This window comes from Podarcis bocagei (assembly GCF_964188305.1).
Source record: "Podarcis bocagei genome assembly, chromosome: 2".
Lineage (NCBI taxonomy): Eukaryota > Metazoa > Chordata > Lepidosauria > Squamata > Lacertidae > Podarcis > Podarcis bocagei.
Genome location: NC_138126.1, coordinates 110,673,920 through 110,695,748, shown reverse-complemented (window position 1 = coordinate 110,695,748; position 21,829 = coordinate 110,673,920). Strand labels below are relative to the sequence as shown.

Below are 21,829 nucleotides of genomic sequence, written 5' to 3'. Positions count from 1 at the left end.
TCAACCACTGCCACAATGTCCTTTCTTCTATCAGATCAAAATGAGCACATAACAGCAAAGGTTGCTAGGTTCACAGCAGGAGCAATCAGAATAAGGGCCACAAACTGACTGCTGATTCAGGACTTTAAATTGTGCTCTTATATCAAATTTCTCTTTCTGCATATATTGTAATGTTTTATTGTTGCTATGGCCATTGGCTAATGCGAATAAAGTTTTATCTATCTATCCAGGGCATTGCTGAGACTGAGACGACTTGTGTAGCCTGCCCTAGCTGCAGGATCACTAGCTGTGCTCCTTGAAACCCATACTTAGACCCCTCTCCATGTTGCTGACACTGCTTTACCTTGCCTTCTTGTCTGAGTGGGGCTACTGATCTCCCTTTTGCTGGGGCCATCACCTATCTGCATTAGTGAGCATACCCAGGAAAGCCGCCATTCTGCAAATAATTCTACTATATCGCTTCATCAGATGAAAGACTTTCATATTTCTCAATCAACTTACCATAAACATGTAGCCGCGCAGGGGCACTCTCCTTGGCAATCCCATTTATCTCAGCTCGACAAACATAGACTCCAGTGTCGCTTACACGGACCTTGGTAACAGTATAGACATCTCTGCTTGCCACTACTCTGCCGTCTTTTATGACTGAGAAATGTATTGGCAGTGAGCTGTTAACTCGACATTCAATTTGTAACAAACTGTTTTCATCCCATCTTGTTTGATTATGAACTAGAATCGGCTTGGAAAACAGTTCTGCAAAAGATATGTGGGGAACAAACAAGTTATCTACCTAGTGCCTTCCTACGTGATCCATTTATAATATAACAAACAGGCAATCGTTCGATATTGATGGGGGACCTCAGAGGTCTATATAGTCCCAGGCACCTAAAAAAAGCCAAGCCAAGCCTCAGACCATGAGATTTCCAGTACAAGGTCTGGAATTCCTTACATGTGTTAAGATAAAAGTAAAAAGGTAAAGGGACCCCTGACCATTAGGTCCAGTCATGACCGACTCTGAGGTTGCGGTGCTCATCTCGCTCTATGGGCCGAGGGAGCCGGCATACAGCTTCCAGGTCATGTGGCCAGCATGACTAAACCGCTTCTGGCGAACCAGAGCAGCGCACGGAAATGCCGTTTATCTTCCCGCCAGCACTTTGACATGCTTTCAACCTGCTAGGTGGGCAGGAGCAGGGACCGAGCAATGGGAGCTCATCCCCTCGCGGGGATTCAAACCACCAACCTTCTGATCGGCAAGTCCTAGGCTCTGTGGTTTAACCCACAGCGCCACCCACGTCCCATAAGATAAAAGTACCCTCTGCTTATTGAATACACATGGTATAAACTCAGACTGATCTTGCTTGTATGAAAGTGCCATGTTACATTGCAACGCATCACTAATTGACAAGTGTTTCAACAAGTTATACAAAAAATGCTGTTTAATGTCACACAGCTCAGTAATGTCACAAATCATGCACAGTATGAACATTCACTTCACAGCTTCCCCTGCCTCTTCCATTTCTAATTTTCAGGAGATGCCATGCCATGCTGTGTGGAGTCAAGATGATTAATTTTTGCTCTTTTATTACAAATGGACCTGTTCATTCACCTACTCATTTGTTTAGATGACTGTAAAAGTTTGGGTTTTAGTTTGTTAGTTTTTCAGTTCACATTTTTTGGTCTCCACACAAAGGCACCAAGTACATAATGTATCCTTGCAAAACACAGTCGTTTCTAAAACTCTAAAGCACGGGTTGGCAAACTAAGGCCCGGGGGCCGGATCCGGCCCAAATACCTTCTAAATCCAGCCCGCTGACTGTCCGAGAATCAGCGTGTTTTTACATGAGTAGAATGTGCCCTTTTATTTAAAATGCATCTCTGGGTTATTTGTGGGGCCTGCCTGGTGTTTTTACATGAGTAGAATGTGCCCTTTTATTTAAAATGCATCTCTGGGTTCTTTGTGGGGCCTGCCTGGTGTTTTTACATGAGTAGAATGTGCCCTTTTATTTAAAATGCATCTCTGGGTTCTTTGTGGGGCCTGCCTGGTGTTTTTACATGAGTAGAATGTGCCCTTTTATTTAAAATGCATCTCTGGGTTATTTGTGGGGCCTGCCTGGTGTTTTTACATGAGTAGAAGGTGTGCTTTTATTTAAAATGCATCTCTGGGTTATTTGTGGGGCATAGGAATTTGTTCATTTCCCCCCAAAAAAATATAGTCCAGCCCCCCACAAGGTCTGAGGGACAATGGACCGGTCCCCTGCTGAAAAAGTTTGCTGACCCTTGCTCTAAAGCACACAAATAAATCAGCAGCTATAATTGAACAGTAAAAGCACATCAGACATTAAACGTGAATGAAATTCTCCCCTTGCAGCATGGCAAGGCCTGAATCAAATTAGAAGCAGGCCTGACTACATTGCAATTACTCGTAGGTGCCTGCAACTTATGTGAAATTTCTAAAAAGCACTCTTGGGTCTATTGCTTTATTTGAAATAGTCCCTAAACTAGTTGCGTTGTCTGCTAAACCCTTGGGGGGGGGGGAGTCTTCAGACTTCAGCTGGATAAACAGAACTGATTTATTAGTGGAGATTATACATAACCTTTGGGTTGAACCACATTGCCTGCACATGGTTGCAACTTGCCTGAAGGCCAGATTGCACATTACACACAAGTACATGGAACTGTACGATCGGCTACTACCCTTTCCCCCAATTGCAATCGAAATACCACAGGAGGGAAGCCACAAGGAAGGTACGACAATTTGGAGTGTGCAAATAGGGGTGGGATGGGGGAGCGCGATGCACCTACCGTATTGGCCTGAATATAAGCCGCACCCGAATATAAGTCGCGCCTTTAAAATTCAAGGGGGGGAAAGGAAAAAAAAGAAAATACCTGAATATAAGCTGCTCCCTTAAAATTCCACAGGCACTCACACCAGTTCCATTTTACCGTATGTCTGTTTCAGCAGCGATATCATAAAAGCCAATTTTTGTAAGGTCGTGAATTTAAGCTGCACTTTAACTTTTCACAGTCAGAATTTGGGGGGGGGAGTGAGGCTTATATTCGGGTTAATACGGTATTCCCCTATACTGCTGCCCCTCTCTCAATCACCTTCATCCTGTTGTAAATAAAAAATATGCCCTTTTCCCTTATGGGGTATCCAAGTGCCCATATAGAGTCCTTACATAGGTTCCCTATTGGTAGGAGAAAATAACAGGCCAACCAGAGAATATTGAGAAGCAAAGCAGCTAGTAAGCTTGATCTTTATTGATCTGTTGCAACAGGGTGCTCCCCTCACTCGCAGGAAAGGCGGAGGACCCCCAAAAATGCTGTGCAAGGGCTTATAAAGACTTTTGAAATTCCTATCCTCTAGATCAAGACCACCCCCAGAAACATTATGCATACATCACAGAAGGGGTGTAACCTAAGACCACCCCTCAGATACATCCCACCTACACCACAGAAATTTAAATGTTGTTTTTCTCTTGTCCTTGTTTATCTCCTGTCTGGCAGGTTACTTGATTGGATTTCCTTGGTAGCCTGGCCAGTCTTTTGTAATGATAAATACTTATTTCCTGGGCCAGGTCACAGGCTCACACCTTATTCATATCTTAAATGTGTCCTTAAGACAGTGTTTCCCAACCTTTTTTGGGCAAAGGCACACTTGTTTGATGAAAAAAATCTCGAGGCACACCACCATTACAGCCCCGTGACGTCAGCGCACAGCGTCACGCCGGGAGGGACGCACGAAAGTGTAAGTTTCAATTTTTTTCCTCCCCCTTGACGGGGAACCTCCAAGCTTTGGGGGTGGGGGGAGGAGGCAGCAAAGCAAGGCAGGAAGGAGAGCGCGGCTTGGCCGGGTGAGGTTTGGCAGGGGCAGGGAATGAGAGCCGCGAGGCGGGCGCTGCGGACGGAGGCGCTGCCCGCCGAGCTCGCAGGCAGCCAGGCAGGCAGACGGCGAGAGCCCCGTGCTGGGCGGCCTCTCCTCGCCGCCGCCGCCCCGCCTCTCGCCGCCCAACTCGCCCGCCTCCCTCCAGGCAACATCTCGCGGCACACCAGGCAACATCTCGCGGCACACTAGTGTGCCACGGAACAGTGGTTGGGGAACACTGCCTTAAGACAGGATTTGTGAGGAAAGAGACAATGGGGGGACTTTTCCAGTTTGACCTTGCAGAGAAAACATTTGGTCAGTTTAGGAATCAAAATGGTTCCAGGATGGCCTTCCTGCGCTGATCTATGTACGTGCGGTCATGAACATTGCCATATATCTAAGACCATAAAATTCCTATCACAATCCAAAGCAACTGCGACCAGAACTTTCATCTTTCTGGTTATAAATCTAGATCTTTAGCTATTCCAACCCTGGATACTCATACAAGTCCAGACCTAGTACAAATAAAAGCATTCCATGTGTGCGAATTCGCACAAGTGAGAGAAAGCTCTTACCTGCCACCACAACATTTACTGTGCTGATTTTGGACACGCTCCCAAGTTCCACTTTACACATATAATTGCCATTGTCTTCCATTGTGGCTACTTTAGAGTACTGCACAGACGGACCAGACTTCGTGCTGTTAAGAATCGTTTTGTTCTTTTGGATTATCATCTCAATTTTGATTCGATCCTGGTGACGTGCGATGGTTGTACAGTCTACACGCAGGTGATCTCCTTCTGTAATGTTCTGTGGTGGGTGGACGGTTAAGGTGGGAACGGAAAATGGTTCTGCAACAGAAGGGGGGCGGAACCAATATATATATATTTAAACCAAGCCTAAATAAAACAACGTGCACAGATGGTATATGGTTTACTTTTGGTAGTTTGCCATTCATTCCTACACCTGCTTTTGACTAGAAATCCTTTTAGACCTGCAGGAGTAATTATTTAAATATTTAGGGATGACAATAAAGGTTAAAAATTGACCAACTTACCAATGACAGTTACAATTCTTTTGTCACTGCGCTCTGATTTCTCAGATCGAGCCCCCAAAGTCTTATGGACCTCGCATTCAAAAAACAAAATGGTGTCCCCCGCATTAATTTGATATTCCAGTTTGGCAAAGTTTTCTGCAAATGCATGCCTCTCCCACTGCTGTTCAGGGTCACGCTGGTGGTTTTTATAAAATTTCAAAGAAAATGGGGCCTTTTCTTCTGGTGCTTTACAGCTTAAAGACACCGTTTCGCCTTCCATCACCTCTGTTTTCTCGACAGTCAGAATGGGCTTCCTTATTCCTTTTGAAACGAAAACAAACATGAGATGTTAATCAGAACATGCTTATCTGAGGTGCAAACTAGGTGTTACTTTAAATACCCCTTGGATGGGATTGCTGGTGCCTTTTTTCTTTATCTTTTACAGAGAAAGCAGGAGGAAGAGGCGTGCAGGGGGAGCGCACCGTCCCCGGCAGCACAATCCCAGCGGGGTGCCATCGCGGCTCCCCCCCCCCGCCCGCGCTGGGTGCCCGGCCCCCGGGATGCACACCCCGCCCCTATGGACAGCGCGTCACGCCCCCGGGATGCGCACCAGCCCCGCCCCCACCTGCTCTTCGCCCCCCTGTGCCAGAGCATGAAGCTCCGCCACCGAGAGGTGCAGGCACATGGATCTAGATCTCTCTCCATCCCAGTTTCTCACCAAAAAACAGAATTCTCAGTGCAAGGAGCAGCTGGGGGAGACTCCCCACCCCCCGGAAAAGCCTACAAAAAATCTTGGAGTGGGCGACATAGATGTTTTCTAATCAAAACACACAGGTAATCCCAAGCAAAGGATTTGCCTACATGTTTAAAACAGTGCCTCCTGATCATTTTGAAGCGGAACCCTCCTGTAACTCGGTCTTTTGGGATCCACTTGCAAATTAATTCTACCTTTCAAGCCCTACTTTCCCCCTTTACAACAGAAAACACAAGACTATCCAGTCAGTTGTAGAACTAGACAAGTTTTTCTTTTCCATTTTTCATATTAATCTAAGTAAAGATAACACAGCATGTACTGAGTAGAATTTAAGCATATCATATAATAAGGGAGGGAGCAAGCAAGCCTGTCTCCTAAAGAGGTTGCTCAGCAGTACTGTTGTGCTATAAATCTGGTGAAATCGACAAAGAGACAAAAACACTGGATACAATATAGGGGCCTGATCAGATGTTGCTGCCCCTTATCTGAATAGGCCCCTAAAAAGGTGAGTTTATGTAGACATAAACTGAAAACAGAGCTATTAGTATATCTGGGAAGACACAGTTGGAAGGTAAGCATTTTTTCCCTGGATCTTATTTGTAAATTGAAGAAGGATGGCAGTTAATGACTGGAGACAGAGTCTTTTCTGTGATGTCCCAGGTCTTTAATTTTTTCTAGCAAAATTAATATACTGCTTGATTGGAATAAAACCTCAAAGCAGTTTACAAAAAAAGTAATACATTAAAAGTATTGATTAAAGACAGTTAAAAACAGGCATTCAAAAACATTCCAAACTAATTAATAAGCTAAAAACAGATTTAGACGAATCTAAATTGAAATGTCTGGATAGGTTTACCACTTGCCCAAACAAAAATATTTTAAGCAGGAAAGAGAAAGCGTAGTGAAGGCATGTGACTGGTTTCAATAGGTGGGGAGTTCCAAAGTGTAAGTGCTGCCACACCCAAATACTGATTTCTTACAAGTGTGGAATGAGCATTATGTGACACATGTAACAGTGCCAGTTCCACAGATCAAAGTGGTCGGGTGGTCATATATGGGGTAAGGTGATGTCAGAGATGCTCATTTGGTGCCTACAGGGCCAACTCAAAACATTTTGGCACCTGGGGCAAACCACAAAATCGCACCCCATTCCCTGCCAGGGAAGAAGGGGTGAGTGAAGATCTACATCAGGAACAGGGCAGAGAATAAAGGTCAACATCATATGTTGCCCCTGTGGATCCTGCCACTCTAGGTTGTCACCTCACTGTGACTCATAGGTAGGCCAGCCCTGGATGACTAGGTTTTAGGCACTGAATCAAAACATTTTTTATTTTCCCAGTCTTTTAATGAGTGATATAATCTCTACTTATTTATAGCTGCTGCTATTATTGTTTTATTGATAGTATTCAATGGTATTGACTTGTCTTTGTTGTGATTTTATTTGTAATTATTGATTATGCTGTTATTGTTGGAAGGTCCCTTGATGGGGAAAAAACTTAATACTGAAAGGCAAATAAGAAATACTTTAAATGAGAAGTGGGGAACCAGTGTGGTCCTCCATATGCTGTGGAACTTCAACTCCCATCAGCCCTAGTCAGCATGGCCAGTGGTCAAGGAGGATGGGAGTTGTAGTCCTACAACATCTGGAGGGCCATATGTGTAAACAAAAGCAAAAAAGCAAGGAAGGGAGGAAAGGGGGAAATAGCAAATTTGTTGAGAGAGAAGGGGAGAGATAGATTGAGAGCAAGGTAGAAATTAGGGGGGGTGAAACCCAGTTATAAACTGAATTTTAAGCAGTGACAGGACATCCAGGAAGAAACTGCAGGAAAACGTGAAGAAACGATGGTGAGAAATTGAGAGAAAATAACAGAAGAAGCAGGGGTGGGGGAGCTGAAGGTCAGCTGAGCAAAAATGATATTAATGCTAAGAGACGATATAATGAAACTAAACAGAAAAAGAGTAGAGGACCAAGGAGATAATTGGGAAGGACACCAACAGAGAAATCAAAAGAAAGAGTGTCAGTGGTAGAGGGAACGATTACACAAAGGTAGATTGAGAATGTAGTGGTCAATATTTCATATGCATTAACCAGGTTTGGCCAACATGTGGTCCTCTAGAACTGGTTGAACTACAGCTCCCATCATTCCTGGCCATTGATCATTCTGGCTGGGGTTGATTGTCCAGGACCACAGATCAGCTACTTCTGATATAAGCAATGGTGCTACTTTAGCATACAGTCATATTAGAGAAAACATAGGGAGGATGAATACGAAGCACTCACCATGTACTTGAACAGCCACAGTACCACTGGCCTTTTTCTTCCCTTCCACATCCAACGCACAGCTATACTCTCCAGAATCAGAAAATCTAGCCGTTGGGATTGTATAATCTGCCCACTCTTGCTCTGATGAACTGTTGACCAGAAGCAGTCCATACTTGATAAATGAAAAAGTATAATTCATCTGGAATTGTTCGCTCTTGCTGATGTCCGCAGAGCAGTTGAGGGTGACTGACTCTCCATTATTCACTTCCACAGATGGAGCAACACGGAGTGTCACGCTATTGATGGTGAACACTGGAAAGGAGAAATGTTAGTGACAATTTATAATCCACTGGCAGAGAGGAGGAGGAGGAGGAATGCCTCTTCTAAGATGGTGCCTTTTGCCAGGGCTCTTGTAAATACAATTAGTCTTGTTTGGGTCCATTAACTTCAGTGGGTCCACGCTGAGTGAGAAGAGCACTGGGTGCAACCTTCAGGCGCCTCACCATCCTTGTGACTTTCCTCTAGGTACATTCTAGTTTGCCAATATCCTTCTAAACTGTGGTGCCGTCCACAATGGGACATAGTAAAGGTAAAGGTAAAGGTAAAGGGACCCCTGACCATTAGGTCCAGTCGTGGCCGACTCTGGAGTTGCGGCGCTCATCTCGCTTTATTGGCTGAGGGAGCCGGTGTACAGCTTCCGGGTCATGTGGCCAGCATGACTAAGCCGCTTCTGGCGAACCAGAGCCGTGCACAGAAACGCCGTTTACCTTCCTGCTGGAGCGGTACCTATTTACTTTCATTTTGACGTGCTTTCGAACTGCTAGGTTGGCAGGAGCAGGGACCGAGCAACAGGAGCTCACCCCGTCGTGGGGATTCGAACCACCGACCTTCTGATTGGCAAGTCCTAGGCTCTGTGGTTTAACCCACAGCGCCACCCGCGTCCCATGGGACACAGTACTCCCAAGTAAAGAGTCACCAGACAGATGTTTTAGAGGGGGTGCTTTCCTCATCCAGTCAAAAGTATGACACCTTCTTCCATCCCAACAGAAGCAGTGGGTGGAACTGGAGAATTATAGGTGTCAAAAGCTCCCTTCCTCCCTCTCAGGCTGCCCCAGGTGCCAAGTTATTTCGCTATCTTTATGGAGTCCATGATGGCTAAAGGAGAAACAAACTTTCCCCAGCTAGCTGGGGCAGCAGCATGCGATTGGTTGGTACACATACCCTCTATGCAGGAGCAGAAAGCAGGATAAGGAGTTAAGTAATAACAATAACAAAAAATATGTTGTATCCCACCCATCTGACTGGGTTGCTCCAGTCAGCATAAAGCAGGCATAGGCAAACTTGGCCCTCCAGAAGTTTTGGGACTACAACTCCCATGATCCCTAGCTAACAGGACCAGTGGTCAGGGATGATGGGAATTGTAGTCACAAAACATCTGGAGGGCCGAGTTTGCCTATGCCTGGTATAACGTACAAAGTATAAAGGAACACATCCAAACAGAAAACATGTTTCAAAATCCAAAACCTTCAGATGTCTGCAAAATGTCATATGATTGTTAGTGCTTTTGACAATAATAAATATCACTGACTTATAGAGTAGCCTTAATGATGAAGAAGATGATGGTGAAAGTTTAGGAGAAGCACTGCAGGGTTTCCTTTCCTTTCAGTGAGAGCACATTTTGCAGTACTTATTAAAAACACAAGAAGAAACCCCATCAGTGTTGGCAGTCTGCCAGCTCCTGAAAATACCCTTGTTCAAGCATTCCTGTAACTGAATTTTGATGTTATTGTTTTAACCTTTGGTGGTGGTGTTGTTTATAAAAAAACTGTTTTGTTTTAATTGTCATGCTTTTTAATTTTTTGCCTTATTTCATATTTTAGTTAAGGGTGTTTTAGCACCCAATGGAACTGTTACTGTGTATTTCCTTTTTTAAATTTTAATATTAAAAATATTGATTTTCATTATGTTTCATTGAGTTTGTAGTTGGAAGCCATTTTGGCATATCAGTGATAATTTAACAAATAAATCACAAATCTACACCAGTGCACAATGGAAACAAACGGACTCCTAGAACAGGCAACACTGCTGATCCTGTTTCTGATTTTTGCAATGGTCATGTGGATTCCTGTATCCCAGTGCTTCCTGACACTATTTTGCTTTCTCTCCCAATACATGAAAGGCCTCACCTTCCAAAGATGGGTAGCAGGTTTTGGGGGGAGAGTTTTTCCCAGCTTTGGTGCTGCTCAGGTTTGCTACCTTTTCGCAATTTATTGATCAAAGAAATTTATTTATTCCAGATTCACCATTTCTCCAAAGCCTTTTTAGTTATCAGATTTTCCATGGAAATTGTAAATAATATGGGAAAGCATTTTGATTAAAATGATGTTTTGTGGATGCTGCACAAAATGTGAAAGCACGAGCAGCACTGAGTTCACAATAAACTGCCATGCAGGAGTGAGGGACCCCTAAGTCTCACTATGTTCAGTGGGACTTATTACATAGTAAGGGTATTTAGGATTGCAGCCTAAAACTGATATAAAATTTCATTCTTAATCAACAGATTATCTAGTGGCTGCACCAGGTCCACAAAATGATACATTTCCTCTCTGGGGTTGTGATCAGCCTGATAATAGCATGCTTCCCTTATCTGCAAAATTAAGGCTCTGCCTCAGAGTCTTTTGTCTCAGAGCCTTCACACTAATGCACATAGCAAACTCCTTGCAAACTCACAGCACTGTATAATGTAAAGTGCTACTGACTTTTGTGATGAAACCTCTGGCAGCAATTCGCTGAGCTATTATAATGTCATCTGTTCTAGGAACTAAGTTGTATAATGTTTGGTTTTGACTTCTTTAAGGGAAAGTTGTTAGTTTGCGCTAACACCGGTTAGAAAGACCTACATTGGCTCCCAGTGCGTTTCTGAGCACCATTGAAAGTGTTCGTGCTGACCTTTAAAGCCCTTTAAAGCCCTAAACGGCCTTAGCACAGTATACCTAAAGGAGCAGTGTCATTCTGCCCGGACACTGAGGTCCAGCTCCGAGGGCCTTCTGGCGGTTCCCTCACTGTGAGAAGTGAGGTTATAGGGAACCAGGCAGAGGGCCTTCTCGGTAGTGGCGCCCGCCCTGTGGAACGCCCTCCCACCAGATGTCAAGGAAATAAACAACTACCTGACATTTAGAAGACATCTGAAGGCAGGCCTGTTCAGGGAAGTTTTTAATGTGTGACATTTTAATGTATTTTTAATCTTTGTTGGAAGCTGCCCAGATTGTCTGGGGAAACCCAGCCAGATGGGCGGGGTACAAATTATTATTATTATTATTATTATTATTATTATTATTATTATTATTATTATTGAACTAAAAACTCATATTTATTTTTAAATTAAATTTATATGCCACCCTTCCTCCCAAAGGAGCCCGGCCAGCCATCAAACAAGAAGGGATAAAACAATTTAAAAAGCTATTTAAAACACATATAGGACCTAGGAACGGTGAGGAAATATGGATAGGCTGAGGGCTTGGAAGCTAAGAAGTACTCCAGGAATGTAAGGAAGATTAGAAGTGGAGACAGAATGGATAAAGGAAGGCAGTGCTGGAGTAGGCAGTGCTGTAAGCTGAAGCCACCTTAGGGAAGGCTAATTGCAAGGCAAAAGTCTGAGTAAAACAAGAGCAGAGAAGATAAGTAGTTGAGGCAGTGCTGTAGTTATTGGGGAGGGGGTAGCTGGGATTTTTGCCCCAGATGAAGCCTCCAGAAGGGTGCCATTGAGGCTCCCAGCCCCCCCCCTTTGTGTACGCAAATGGGTGTAGGAGTGCCAAACTGGGTCTTTGACCCGGGTGAAATAAAGCCTAGTTTTGCCCATAGTTGAGGAAAGCAAGACCTAGTGAAGAGGGTGGTTGAGAATTTTGCTACTGCTCGGCAGAGATTGGGAGTGTAGAATTGTAGAGTTGGAAGGGACCACAAGTATCACCTTGTCCAACCCCCTGCAATGAAGGAATCTTTTTGCCCAACATGGGGCTCAAAACCACAAGCCTGAGATTAAGAGTCTCATGGTCTGCTGACTGAGCAATGCACAACATTTGTAACAGTATAAATCGGGTGTGGGGGAACTTACATTTTAGAGCAAAAAGGGTAGGTTGGTGGGATGTGTGATAAAACTTTGGTTTACTTCCCCAAAGCATTTCCCAATTGTCACATTTCCAACTAGGCTCTCATCCAGGCAGTGAACCCAGCTGAGAAAAAAAGTGCTTTGGTATGTGTGCGTAGAGGGAGGGGGTTGTAGTTCCATTAAAATCAGTAGTAGGCACAACGATGATTTAGCTCTTCCCTAAAAACCCAAATCATCCTCCTTTCTATGTCATTGAGCCTGGCCAAATTTAAATGAACAGGTTGGCTGCTGTTACATGTCATTTCAGACTTCATTTCAGAGGGCAAAAGTTATCAACGACTGCTGTCATTTATTTTGAATAGTGTATCTAAATTGAAAAAATTAGTAGAATTTGCCAAGTAGAAGCAAAATTCAAGGGGTTCCAGGAGCTCACCCACGGTTGTGTTTGCATTGGGAAAATTGAGGCACAGCAGAGGTTAGCGTCTTTAAGAACTATGGTTTATTTTACACATATTTACACCTAAAGTCCTCATAGGAGGGAGTGCAGAACATTATACCCCAAGGATGTATCTCATTGCCCCTTTCATAAATTGAAAATTGTCTAAACTGCACCTTTTGTACACCAACTGCAAGCTGGTGAACAAAAAAACCCCTAATATCAATACATTTTAAAAAATCAAAAAACCACAATAAAACCATAGAAACAACAACAACTGATCTAGCCAAAATAAAAAAATTCCTTCCTGTAGCACCTTAAAGACCAACTAAGTTAGTTCTTGGTATAAGCTTTCGTGTGCATGCACACTTCTTCAGATACACGAAAGCTTATACCAAGAACTTAGAACTTAGTTGGTCTTTAAGGTCTTTAAGGTGCTACAGGAAGGATTTTTTTTATTTTGACTATGGCAGACCAACACGGCTACCCATCTGTAACTGATCTAGCCAACTAAGGCTATATGTTACATTTTTTAAGTCTGGGCAAATAAAAGCATCTTAATCTGGTGCCAAAATAATGCAGTGTCCGTGTCTGTCTTACTCCCTTTGAAATATATTTATTGACATTGTTAGCAGCCCAAACACTTACAAGGTTTAACTTCAATGTACTGTGATAAAACTGAAAGGGGACCCACTGAATTGATGGTAAACTGAATAGGCTGCTGTTTTATTGTGTATGCTTGTATTTTAATAACTAGCATGGTTCTCTGTTATTTTGCGTGTTGTTGTGATAACCTTTGGAACAAGACATAATGTTGATGGTGCCATTGTAGGCAATGCCTTAAATCAGGCCCACATCCCATAGGCCCATCTTTCCTGACTTCCAGCGGCCTGCTGGTGGAATTCTAAATGACTTGTGATTCTTTTCACTTCCTTGCAGGTGACCATGCGTTTTAGCACCTGAACAGCAAAATGAGTAGGCACAAAGCTCACCCGGTCACAGTCTTCCCAACTATGGTGAGAAGGGCTGAAATCCAATTTAAATGTCTAACTCTATTGCATTTATACAAATGATTCCATGCATATTTTATGTAAATCTGCGTCCTCCTTTTGCCTCTTCTTTGGGTGACCTGTTTCCTCTTTTTATTGTGATGAGGTGAAAATGGCTACCCTATACGGCTCTCCATGGCCAACCAAACATGGAGGAGGAAGGAAAGAATTGCTGCGTTACATCATCTGCATTGCTCCCCTTCTCTTTAGATTTACAGTGGTACCTCAGGTTAAGTACTTAATTCGTTCCGGAGGTCCGTACTTAACCTGAAACTGTTCTTAACCTGAAGCACCACTTTAGTTAATGGGGCCTCCTGCTGCCACCGCACCACCGGAGCACAATTTCTGTTCTCATCCTGAAGCAAAGTTCTTAACCTGAAGCACTATTTCTGGGTTAGTGGAGTCTGTAACCTGAAGCGTATGTAACCCGAGGTACCACTGTACGGTGATGTTGGCCACTGGTGGCATCATTTGCAACCTGCTGCAAACAGCCAACTGGCACCAGTATTTGAACTGTTGGAAGTATTCATGTTTTGGAGTTACTCCTTCTGAACTCAGCAAGGAGAATTGGTGGGGTGGGGAGAGAGGACAAAAAAAGTAAAGGGGAACTGGCACATGGCTCGGAAAGTCCTTCAGGTGGTGAAAAAGAGAAAAGGGGAGTAGCTGAAAGATGGGGTGTGGACCTGTGGTGATGTGCACTGGATAAAGAAAGTTTGAATGTGTACTGGGGAGAGAAGGATGGGAAGAGTTCAAAGAGAGGAGGTAAAAGATAAGAGTATGATACAGCAGAGAGAGAGAGATGATTTATGGGGAACAGGTTAAGGAGAGAACACAGCAGGGAGTTTTTTGAACTATAAAAAAATGGTACCCCTTATTTAGTTTGTGGTTGCAGGTTTGGAGAATGCTGTCGCAGCACCAACATTGAGGTAAGATTCAGCTTCTGCTACTAACAAGTTCTGTATGTGGGGTGGGGTGGAGGGGCACAGCATTTTGTCCTTAGGCTGAAGTAGGAACCTATCTTTGGCCAGCCTTGGGTATACGGCTAAAGTTCCCCTTCAATGAAGTATTACGATTCAGGCTGATAATTACACCAACCATTTTGGATTATCACATGTGACCTCAGTCAGCAGATATCACATACCCATAAACTAGATAGGTAGAAAAAGGCATATATATACCGTAATTCTATGCGTCCTGTCGAAAAATTCATAGAACTCATTTGAACTTCTACCGGAACAAAGTTCTTCTGTTACATACATACAAATCTAGAGCTACCAATGTTTATCTACTTAACCCCAATAACCCCATAAGTCTTTAGACTGCAAAAAACATACAATTTAAAAAGTTGGAGACTTACCATTACTTTCAGCTTTCAGCGTGCAGCCTGGAAAAGCAAAAGGAACATTGTAAAAAAAAAAGTATAAAGGTCAGGGTTTTGTTTTGCTTTTTTGCTTTCTTACAAAAAATTGAGATGCCCAGCCCTTAACTTACAGTGCAAGAAGATTAGCAGCAAAACACAATACATCTCGTCATCAGAAAGCAGACATGAGACTCCAAAATGAAGAAATTGTCATTAGTTCTGGTAGCTCCCTCCTTCAAGGACCTTCAGTTATGAAGAACTTTCAGTTTATTTTCTGAAAGTAAAAGGTCTGGCAGTGCAGTTTCACTGTAGAAGTGAGCAGCTATGTTTTCCAGGACCCTAACACCAACTGGCTAGATATTGGTCAAGTAATCATTCTCATTACTGGAAACTGGAAGTGGCAAACAATGAGGATCTCTCTGCTGCAAACAGGCAGATTACTGCTCAGGAAATGACAGGCCTTTTCCTGAGGGAGTCAGTGAACGCATTTGCTTTGTTCAGTTTCTTAAGGTATATGGAAAACAAGAAGTACCAGTGACATTTTTCCGGTGACTCTGTTCATTAGTTTACAATCACTCTTCAACTGTTTAAAGTTAGCAATGTTCTTTTTATTTCATTTCATTTCCCAAGGAATAATACACTGGATACGTTTAAACTCATGTTATATATACAGTACTGTATAAAGTTTCCTTAGAAGTTACATATAGCTCAGCCATATATGCTGTTTTTGAAGCCAGTTGTTACATGAAACGGGGTGGAACTTTATAGGGAGCAATAACCAATAATGCTTTCAGCAGTGATGCTAAGGACAGTCTTTGCTCTAACTTTTTGAAATTAAATCATGAACATGTGCAATGTGTTGTTGTTTTTTTAGTGTGAATGCGTACAAATTGAAAGGAACACCAGCAATTTGCTATGTCCTAGACTAAAAGAAGAGTGCATAGGGTTTCAAAAATGTTAAGCTTAGCAAGTGGAAACCCCAGTATCTTTTGTTTCCCGCCACACTCTCTCCCACACCCAGCATATGGCCTGGATCAAGACATGTTTGTTTTAGCTGAAGTCAATTTTTCCACAGGCTCTGCTAATCGGAGTTTGTGTACTATCACTCCCTGGTTACTTCACAACCATTTGCAACGTCTGCGTGCAAAGTTTATATACAGCCTCTTCAAATTCATCACATGTCTCCAAAATCTACTCTATTTGAATGAAACTAAGACACACAAAAAAGACAGAAGGCGAAGAGGAGATAAAAATAAGAGATCACACATAAGATATATGTGTTCCATTTTATGGGTCAGTGGGATAAATCCTTAAAACTACAGAACGGGTGGGATGGGAAAGAAATCAATATTTTTAAAAGCAACATTGGTCTCCTGTGCTCTCAAAAGCAAAGCAAACTGAAAAAGTGCTACTGTGATAGGAATTTTGAGGTCTTAGATATATGGTAATGTTCATAAGTGTACCAACCAAGCACATACAGTGGTACCCCGCAAGACGAACGCCTCGCAAGACGGAAAACCCGCTAGACGAAAGGGTTTTCCGTTTTGGAGGCGCTTCGCAAAACGAATTTCCCTATGGGCTTGCCTCGCAAGACGACAGCCCATAGGGAAATCTCCGGGACAGCGGGGAAGCGCAGCGCGTCTTCCCCACTGTCCTCGGACCTCCTCCCGCCGCGCGGCATCGGAACGAAGCTCCGATGCCGGGCGGGGGGGAACGCCTCCTCCCGCCGCGCGGCATCGGAACGAAGCTCCGATGCCGGGCGGGGGGGAACGCCTCCTCCCGCCGCGCGGCATCGGAACGAAGCTCCGATGCCGGGCGGGGCGGGGGGAACGCCTCCTCCCGCCGCGCGGCATCGGAACGAAGCTCCGATGCCGGGCGGGGCGGGGGGAACGCCTCCTCCCCCCCCGCGCGGCATCGGAACGAAGCTCCGATGCCGGGCGGGGGGGGGAACGCCTCCTCCCCCCCCCGCGCGGCATCGGAACGAAGCTCCGATGCCGGGCGGGGGGGGGGAACGCCTTCTCCCGGCGCGCAGCATCGGAACGAAGCTCCGATGCCGGGCGGGGGGGAACGCCTCCTCCCCCCCCGCGCGGCATCGGAACGAAGCTCCAATGCCGGGCGGGGGGGGAACGCCTCCTTCCCCCCCCCCGCGCGCGGCATCGGAACGAAGCTCCAATGCCGGGCGGGGGGGAACGCCTCCTCCCCCCCCCGCGCGGCATCAGAACGAAGCTCCGATGCCGGGCGGGGGGGAACGCCTCCTCCCGGCGCGCGGCATCGGAACGAAGCTCCGATGCCGGGCGGGGGGGGACGCCTCCTCCCAGCGCGCGGCATCGGAACGAAGCTCCGATGCCGGGCGGGGGGGGGGAACGCCTCCTCCCGGCGCGCGGCATCGGATGGCTTTCCTGAAGACTTGGGGTGGGAGGAGGGTTTTCCTTCCCACCGCCAACATTCAGAATGCTGTTCTGAATGTTGGCGGCGGGGAGGAAAAACCCTCCTCCCACGCAAGCCCCGGGAACAGAGGGAAAGCGCTGCGCGCCTTCCCCTCTGTTCCCGTACCTGTCCTGAAGGCTTGCGGTGCGGAGAAAAGCCCTTCTCCGCACCGCCAGCCTGGCAAGCGGTTTCCCTAGGAACGCATTAATTGATTTTCAATGCATTCCTATGGGAAACCGTGCATCGCAAGACGAAAAAACCGCAAGACGAAGAGACTTGCGGAACGAATTAATTTCGTCTTGCGAGGCACCACTGTACATAGATCTGCCCAGGAAGACCGACCTGGAACCATTTTGATTCCTAAACTGAGCAAATGTTTTCTCTGTAAGGTCAAAGACCTTTTCCTTCACAAATCCTGTCTTAAGGGTATGTCTGTGTTTGAATAGGCTGTGAGCCTGTGACCTGGCCCAGGAACTAAGTATTTATCATTACAAAAGACTGGCCAGGCTCCCCAGGAAATCCAATCAAGTAACCTGCCAGACAGGAGATAAACAACAACAGGAGAAAAACAACATTCAAATTTCTGTTTTAAGACCGCCTTTTCTGTGATGTAGGTATGATGTATCTGAGGGGTGGTCTTAGGTTACACCCCTTCTGTGATGTGTGTGTGATGTTTCTGGGGGTGGTCTTGATCTACACGGTGGCAATTTCAAAAGTCTTTATAAGACCTTGCGCACCATTGTTGTGGGTTCCTCCTCCTCTCCTACGGATGAGGGGAGCACCCTGTTGCAACAGAACCATAAAGATCAAGCTTTGCTTCTCAATATTCTCTGGTTGGCCTCTGTTATTCTCTCCTACCAATAGGAAACCTATGTAAGGACTCTATATGGGCATCTTACCACTTGGGGAAGTGCAAAACAGTATTTGAGCCTAGTTTGCACCCAGCTTTAAACATATGCAAGAGTTTGGATCCTCTCTCCTCCTGATTGTGCTGGGTCAGGGGAAAAACAAGCCTGACTCTAACTTATTTTCTGATAAGTGAACTCAGGCTCATACTTCATTTCTCTCCAAACAAACCACAAGTAGAAGCCTAGCTACATTCTTGACTTACCGCTCATGGTTCACTTGGAGGAAACTAACCAAGAATTCGGGCTCCCATGTCACAGCAAGCCAGAATTATAGACATAGAATTGCTTTTGCAGAAGAACCTGGTGGTGGCATGTGTGTTTCAATTTTTTATATATATATTCACAGTGGTTAGGTTAGGATAAAAATACAAATGCCTAAATGCATACAATTCACGAAATCCAGAAGGCCTCAAGATACCTGTTCGACCCACCCTACAAAAATACTCCTGCCTCTTGGTTCAAGAGAAGGTGGTTAATAAGTAAACTTTGGAGAAAGAGAAAAGAATGGGCTGCAAACTCAAAAGGCACCCCATTAAGAGTTGAAAAATCAATATAGTTTTAAGCTGTAATGTACATTAGCCCTTGGCAGTATAAATCAAGGAAGTCTCACAAAGCATGGCCTTTGTTCTCATAGCCTTCCGTGTTTACATAAAGCGTCCTTTGTTTCTCTTGTGCTGAGTAGGAAGTGTTCTTCCCAAATCCATAAGTTCAGGTGTAATCTGTGCTAGAGTCTTTCTGTTACACACATTTCTGTGGCATTTTGCAACAGGAAGCAGGAAGGAAATATTATGGGTAACAAGGTCTAGCAAAGTACCCTAGTCACAATTTTACAATAAAAAAATAACACAGTAGCCATAGCAATAAACGACCAGGAAGCAACTTTTGGAGGCTTGTTAGCATGATGTTTGTTCCTTATCCTGATTTTCTTTAAATATAGTTACCACACAGCTCTGAAACACTGGCCACATGCCATTCTACCTCTACACAGTGAGGCAGAAGTAAAGGAGCAGACACAGACCACCCCCACTCAGGGACAGAGGGAGAGAGCACCATACAGTGGTTAGAGCAGGGGTAGCCAACATGGTGCTTTCCAGAGGCTGCTGGACTCCAAATCCCATTATCCACAACTGGCATAGGGCTTATGCACACTTACCTTTCCCTCCACGCTTTCCAAGCGCGGTTCACGCTTTAGAGCTCTGTGTCTGAACACCCACCCACCCCCGGAACTTTCCCTATGAAAATCTGCTCTTTAAAGCTCATTCAGAGCAAATGGCAATCCACTCAAGAGCAAAACAAAGGGGCACTCAGACACACAAGTGTGGACCTGTGCCTGGAAAAGCAGAGCAACAGGTAAGTGTGGATAAGCCCATAGCTAAAATAGTTCAACAACATATAGAGGGCACTAGATTGGCTTCCCCTGGCTTAGGAGTGTTTAACTAGTGTCCATCCAAATTTCCACTTAGCTATATAGCTAACTGAGTGATCTGGGGCCAGTCACTATCTCTCAGCTTAGTCTACTTCACAGGGTTGTTGTGACAATAAAATGGAGAAATAGTATGTTATTGTTGTTATGATTATATTTATTGAATTTATATATAATTTACTATATTAATTTACTGTATTATATACAGTAGTACCTCGGGTTACAGACGCTTCAGGTTACAGACTCCGCTAACCCAGAAATAGTACCTCGAGTTAAGAACTTTGCTTCAGGATGAGAACAGAAATCGTGTTCCAGCGGCGCGGCAGCAGCAGGAGGCCCCATTAGCTAAAGTGGTGCTTCAGGTTAAGAACAGTTTCAGGTTAAGAACAGACCTCCGGAACGAATTAAGTTCTTAAGCCGAGGTACCACTGTATTAATTTACTTTATATATAAAGTAGTTTTTATACTACTGTATTTTGAGTTCTTTGGAGGTGGGGTCCAAATGTAGTAAATAAAATGTCAATTCTGTATGTAGTTCTGAACTATTTTAAAATTGCTCAAATAAGAAAACTAAACTAATCCTTTTATATAACAAATATTGATTAACACAGAATAGGTGTAGATTTTAATCTGTAAAATTCCCACTTTTTTTTTAGTCCAGACAAAAAAGAGTGGGAAAATCTGGAACTGATCTTAATGTTGCAGACACCAGAAAGAAAGGGAAATACATACAGGGAGTGCACAATTACCTCTTGCAATGACACTTCACTTCAAGCATGAAGAACAAAAATCAGTAACTTTTCCCCACTGGTAACAAGCACAAGAATGAAAAGTATTTAAAAACAATACAGATTGAGGAATGCCAGTTTCCCCAAAGCCGCTAACCTGCTGGGTGAAAACAATCGAGTACGAATCATCAGCTGGAAGCCTGAATGAGATCCGGGAGGGAGAGTTGTGCTGTTAACAAGGATTCCTGATCTGTCACCTTTAACATGTCTGCTCCAGACCATGGCTGGAGATCATGGTCACTTCCACCTGACATTGTCCTCACAACACTGAAATGGTAAATATTGGATCAAAAGGGTGGGAGGGAGATCGGATGGTGTTTTTGATAAGGATGACATTTTGTAGATCCTGTACAACTTCCACAAATGGAAATTCACAATAAGCTGCCTTTAGAGGCACCCCATGAAGAGTTGAGCGCCCAGAGTTCCAGCCAGGGAGGGAGGGAGAACGATGATGTTGTGGAACCAGCTGGAAGGATGTTAGCAAAGCTTGCTTCCTTTGACTTTGCCCTGCTCAGCAACCCCACTGCAATGCAAACCAGTTTCTGAGCCTCCTGTACAGGATCACTTGTCTCCAGAACCTGTTTTTAGGGGCCAGAGCTGTAAGGGACTAAAGGTGAAGAAGAGGAACAAAACTTCAGCATCCTTGCTTTTTACCTTTGTTATCCCGGGGCTAGGAAAGTAACTGAGCTCAAGGCCTTTCTCTTTTGTAAACTGTTTTGCACTTATAATAAAGAGTAACGGAGGACTCGCTTTGCCTAGTAACTACAGGTGGTTCATCACTAGGGACGTTAGAAAATGATTTCCATTCCTGCCTCTATCCACCTGTTCTTCTGCAGCTCAGTTTCTGCCAAATACATTTGTCTCACTGTCCAATATTTTACTTAACTTACATGGATTAGCCTAACTATTCCCTGTTCACTAATTGCCATTTTACTCATGAGGAAGGCTCATGGCGCATGCAATATCATAGCTAATGGAACATACAATATCATAGCTAGGATGGTCCCATGCGTGAGGTGGACTAATGGGGCATGAATTCAGTGCTGGATTTACGTATAAGCTAAACAAGCTATAGCTTAAGTCCCCACTCTCTTGGGGCTCCCCAAAAAATGTAAAGGAAAAAACCTGTACATTTCCAAAATATAAGATAAAAAACAAATCAAATAAAGCCTACATATAGCAACAGTGTTTTGTGTTGTGTAGGCTTCTATGATGTAAGTAACGGGCCACATTTGCTAGCCTCCTCCCTAATATATTACTGGCTTGCTAATTTCTATATATAGGGTGCCTACATTCTGCATGTGCAAATGGCTTTAGATACCTATTAGGTCCATATAGGTCCTAATATATGCCATATATTAGCATATATTCAACACAAAAAACAGTGACAGTTTGTTGTTGACAAAGGACAGCTA

The 21,829-nt window shown here is 44.3% G+C and overlaps 1 protein-coding gene across 4 annotated transcripts in view; it reads right to left on the bottom strand.

The window, feature by feature from the left end:
- The window catches only part of PECAM1 (platelet and endothelial cell adhesion molecule 1), a 56,237-nt gene extending 40,958 nt beyond the window's left edge, over positions 1-15,279 (bottom strand). For all 4 annotated transcript variants that reach the window (XM_081181311.1, XM_081181312.1, XM_081181313.1 and 1 more), the window contains exons 1-6: positions 15,000-15,279; positions 14,866-14,892; positions 7,937-8,230; positions 4,923-5,222; positions 4,441-4,716; positions 502-753 (exon numbers count right to left, since the gene is read on the bottom strand). In XM_081181311.1, the coding sequence (XP_081037437.1) occupies positions 502-753; positions 4,441-4,716; positions 4,923-5,222; positions 7,937-8,230; positions 14,866-14,892; positions 15,000-15,033 (1,183 nt within the window). In that variant the 5' untranslated portion in view covers positions 15,034-15,279. The remainder of the gene's footprint in view (positions 1-501; positions 754-4,440; positions 4,717-4,922; positions 5,223-7,936; positions 8,231-14,865; positions 14,893-14,999) is intronic.
- Between the last annotated feature and the right edge of the window lie 6,550 nt (positions 15,280-21,829).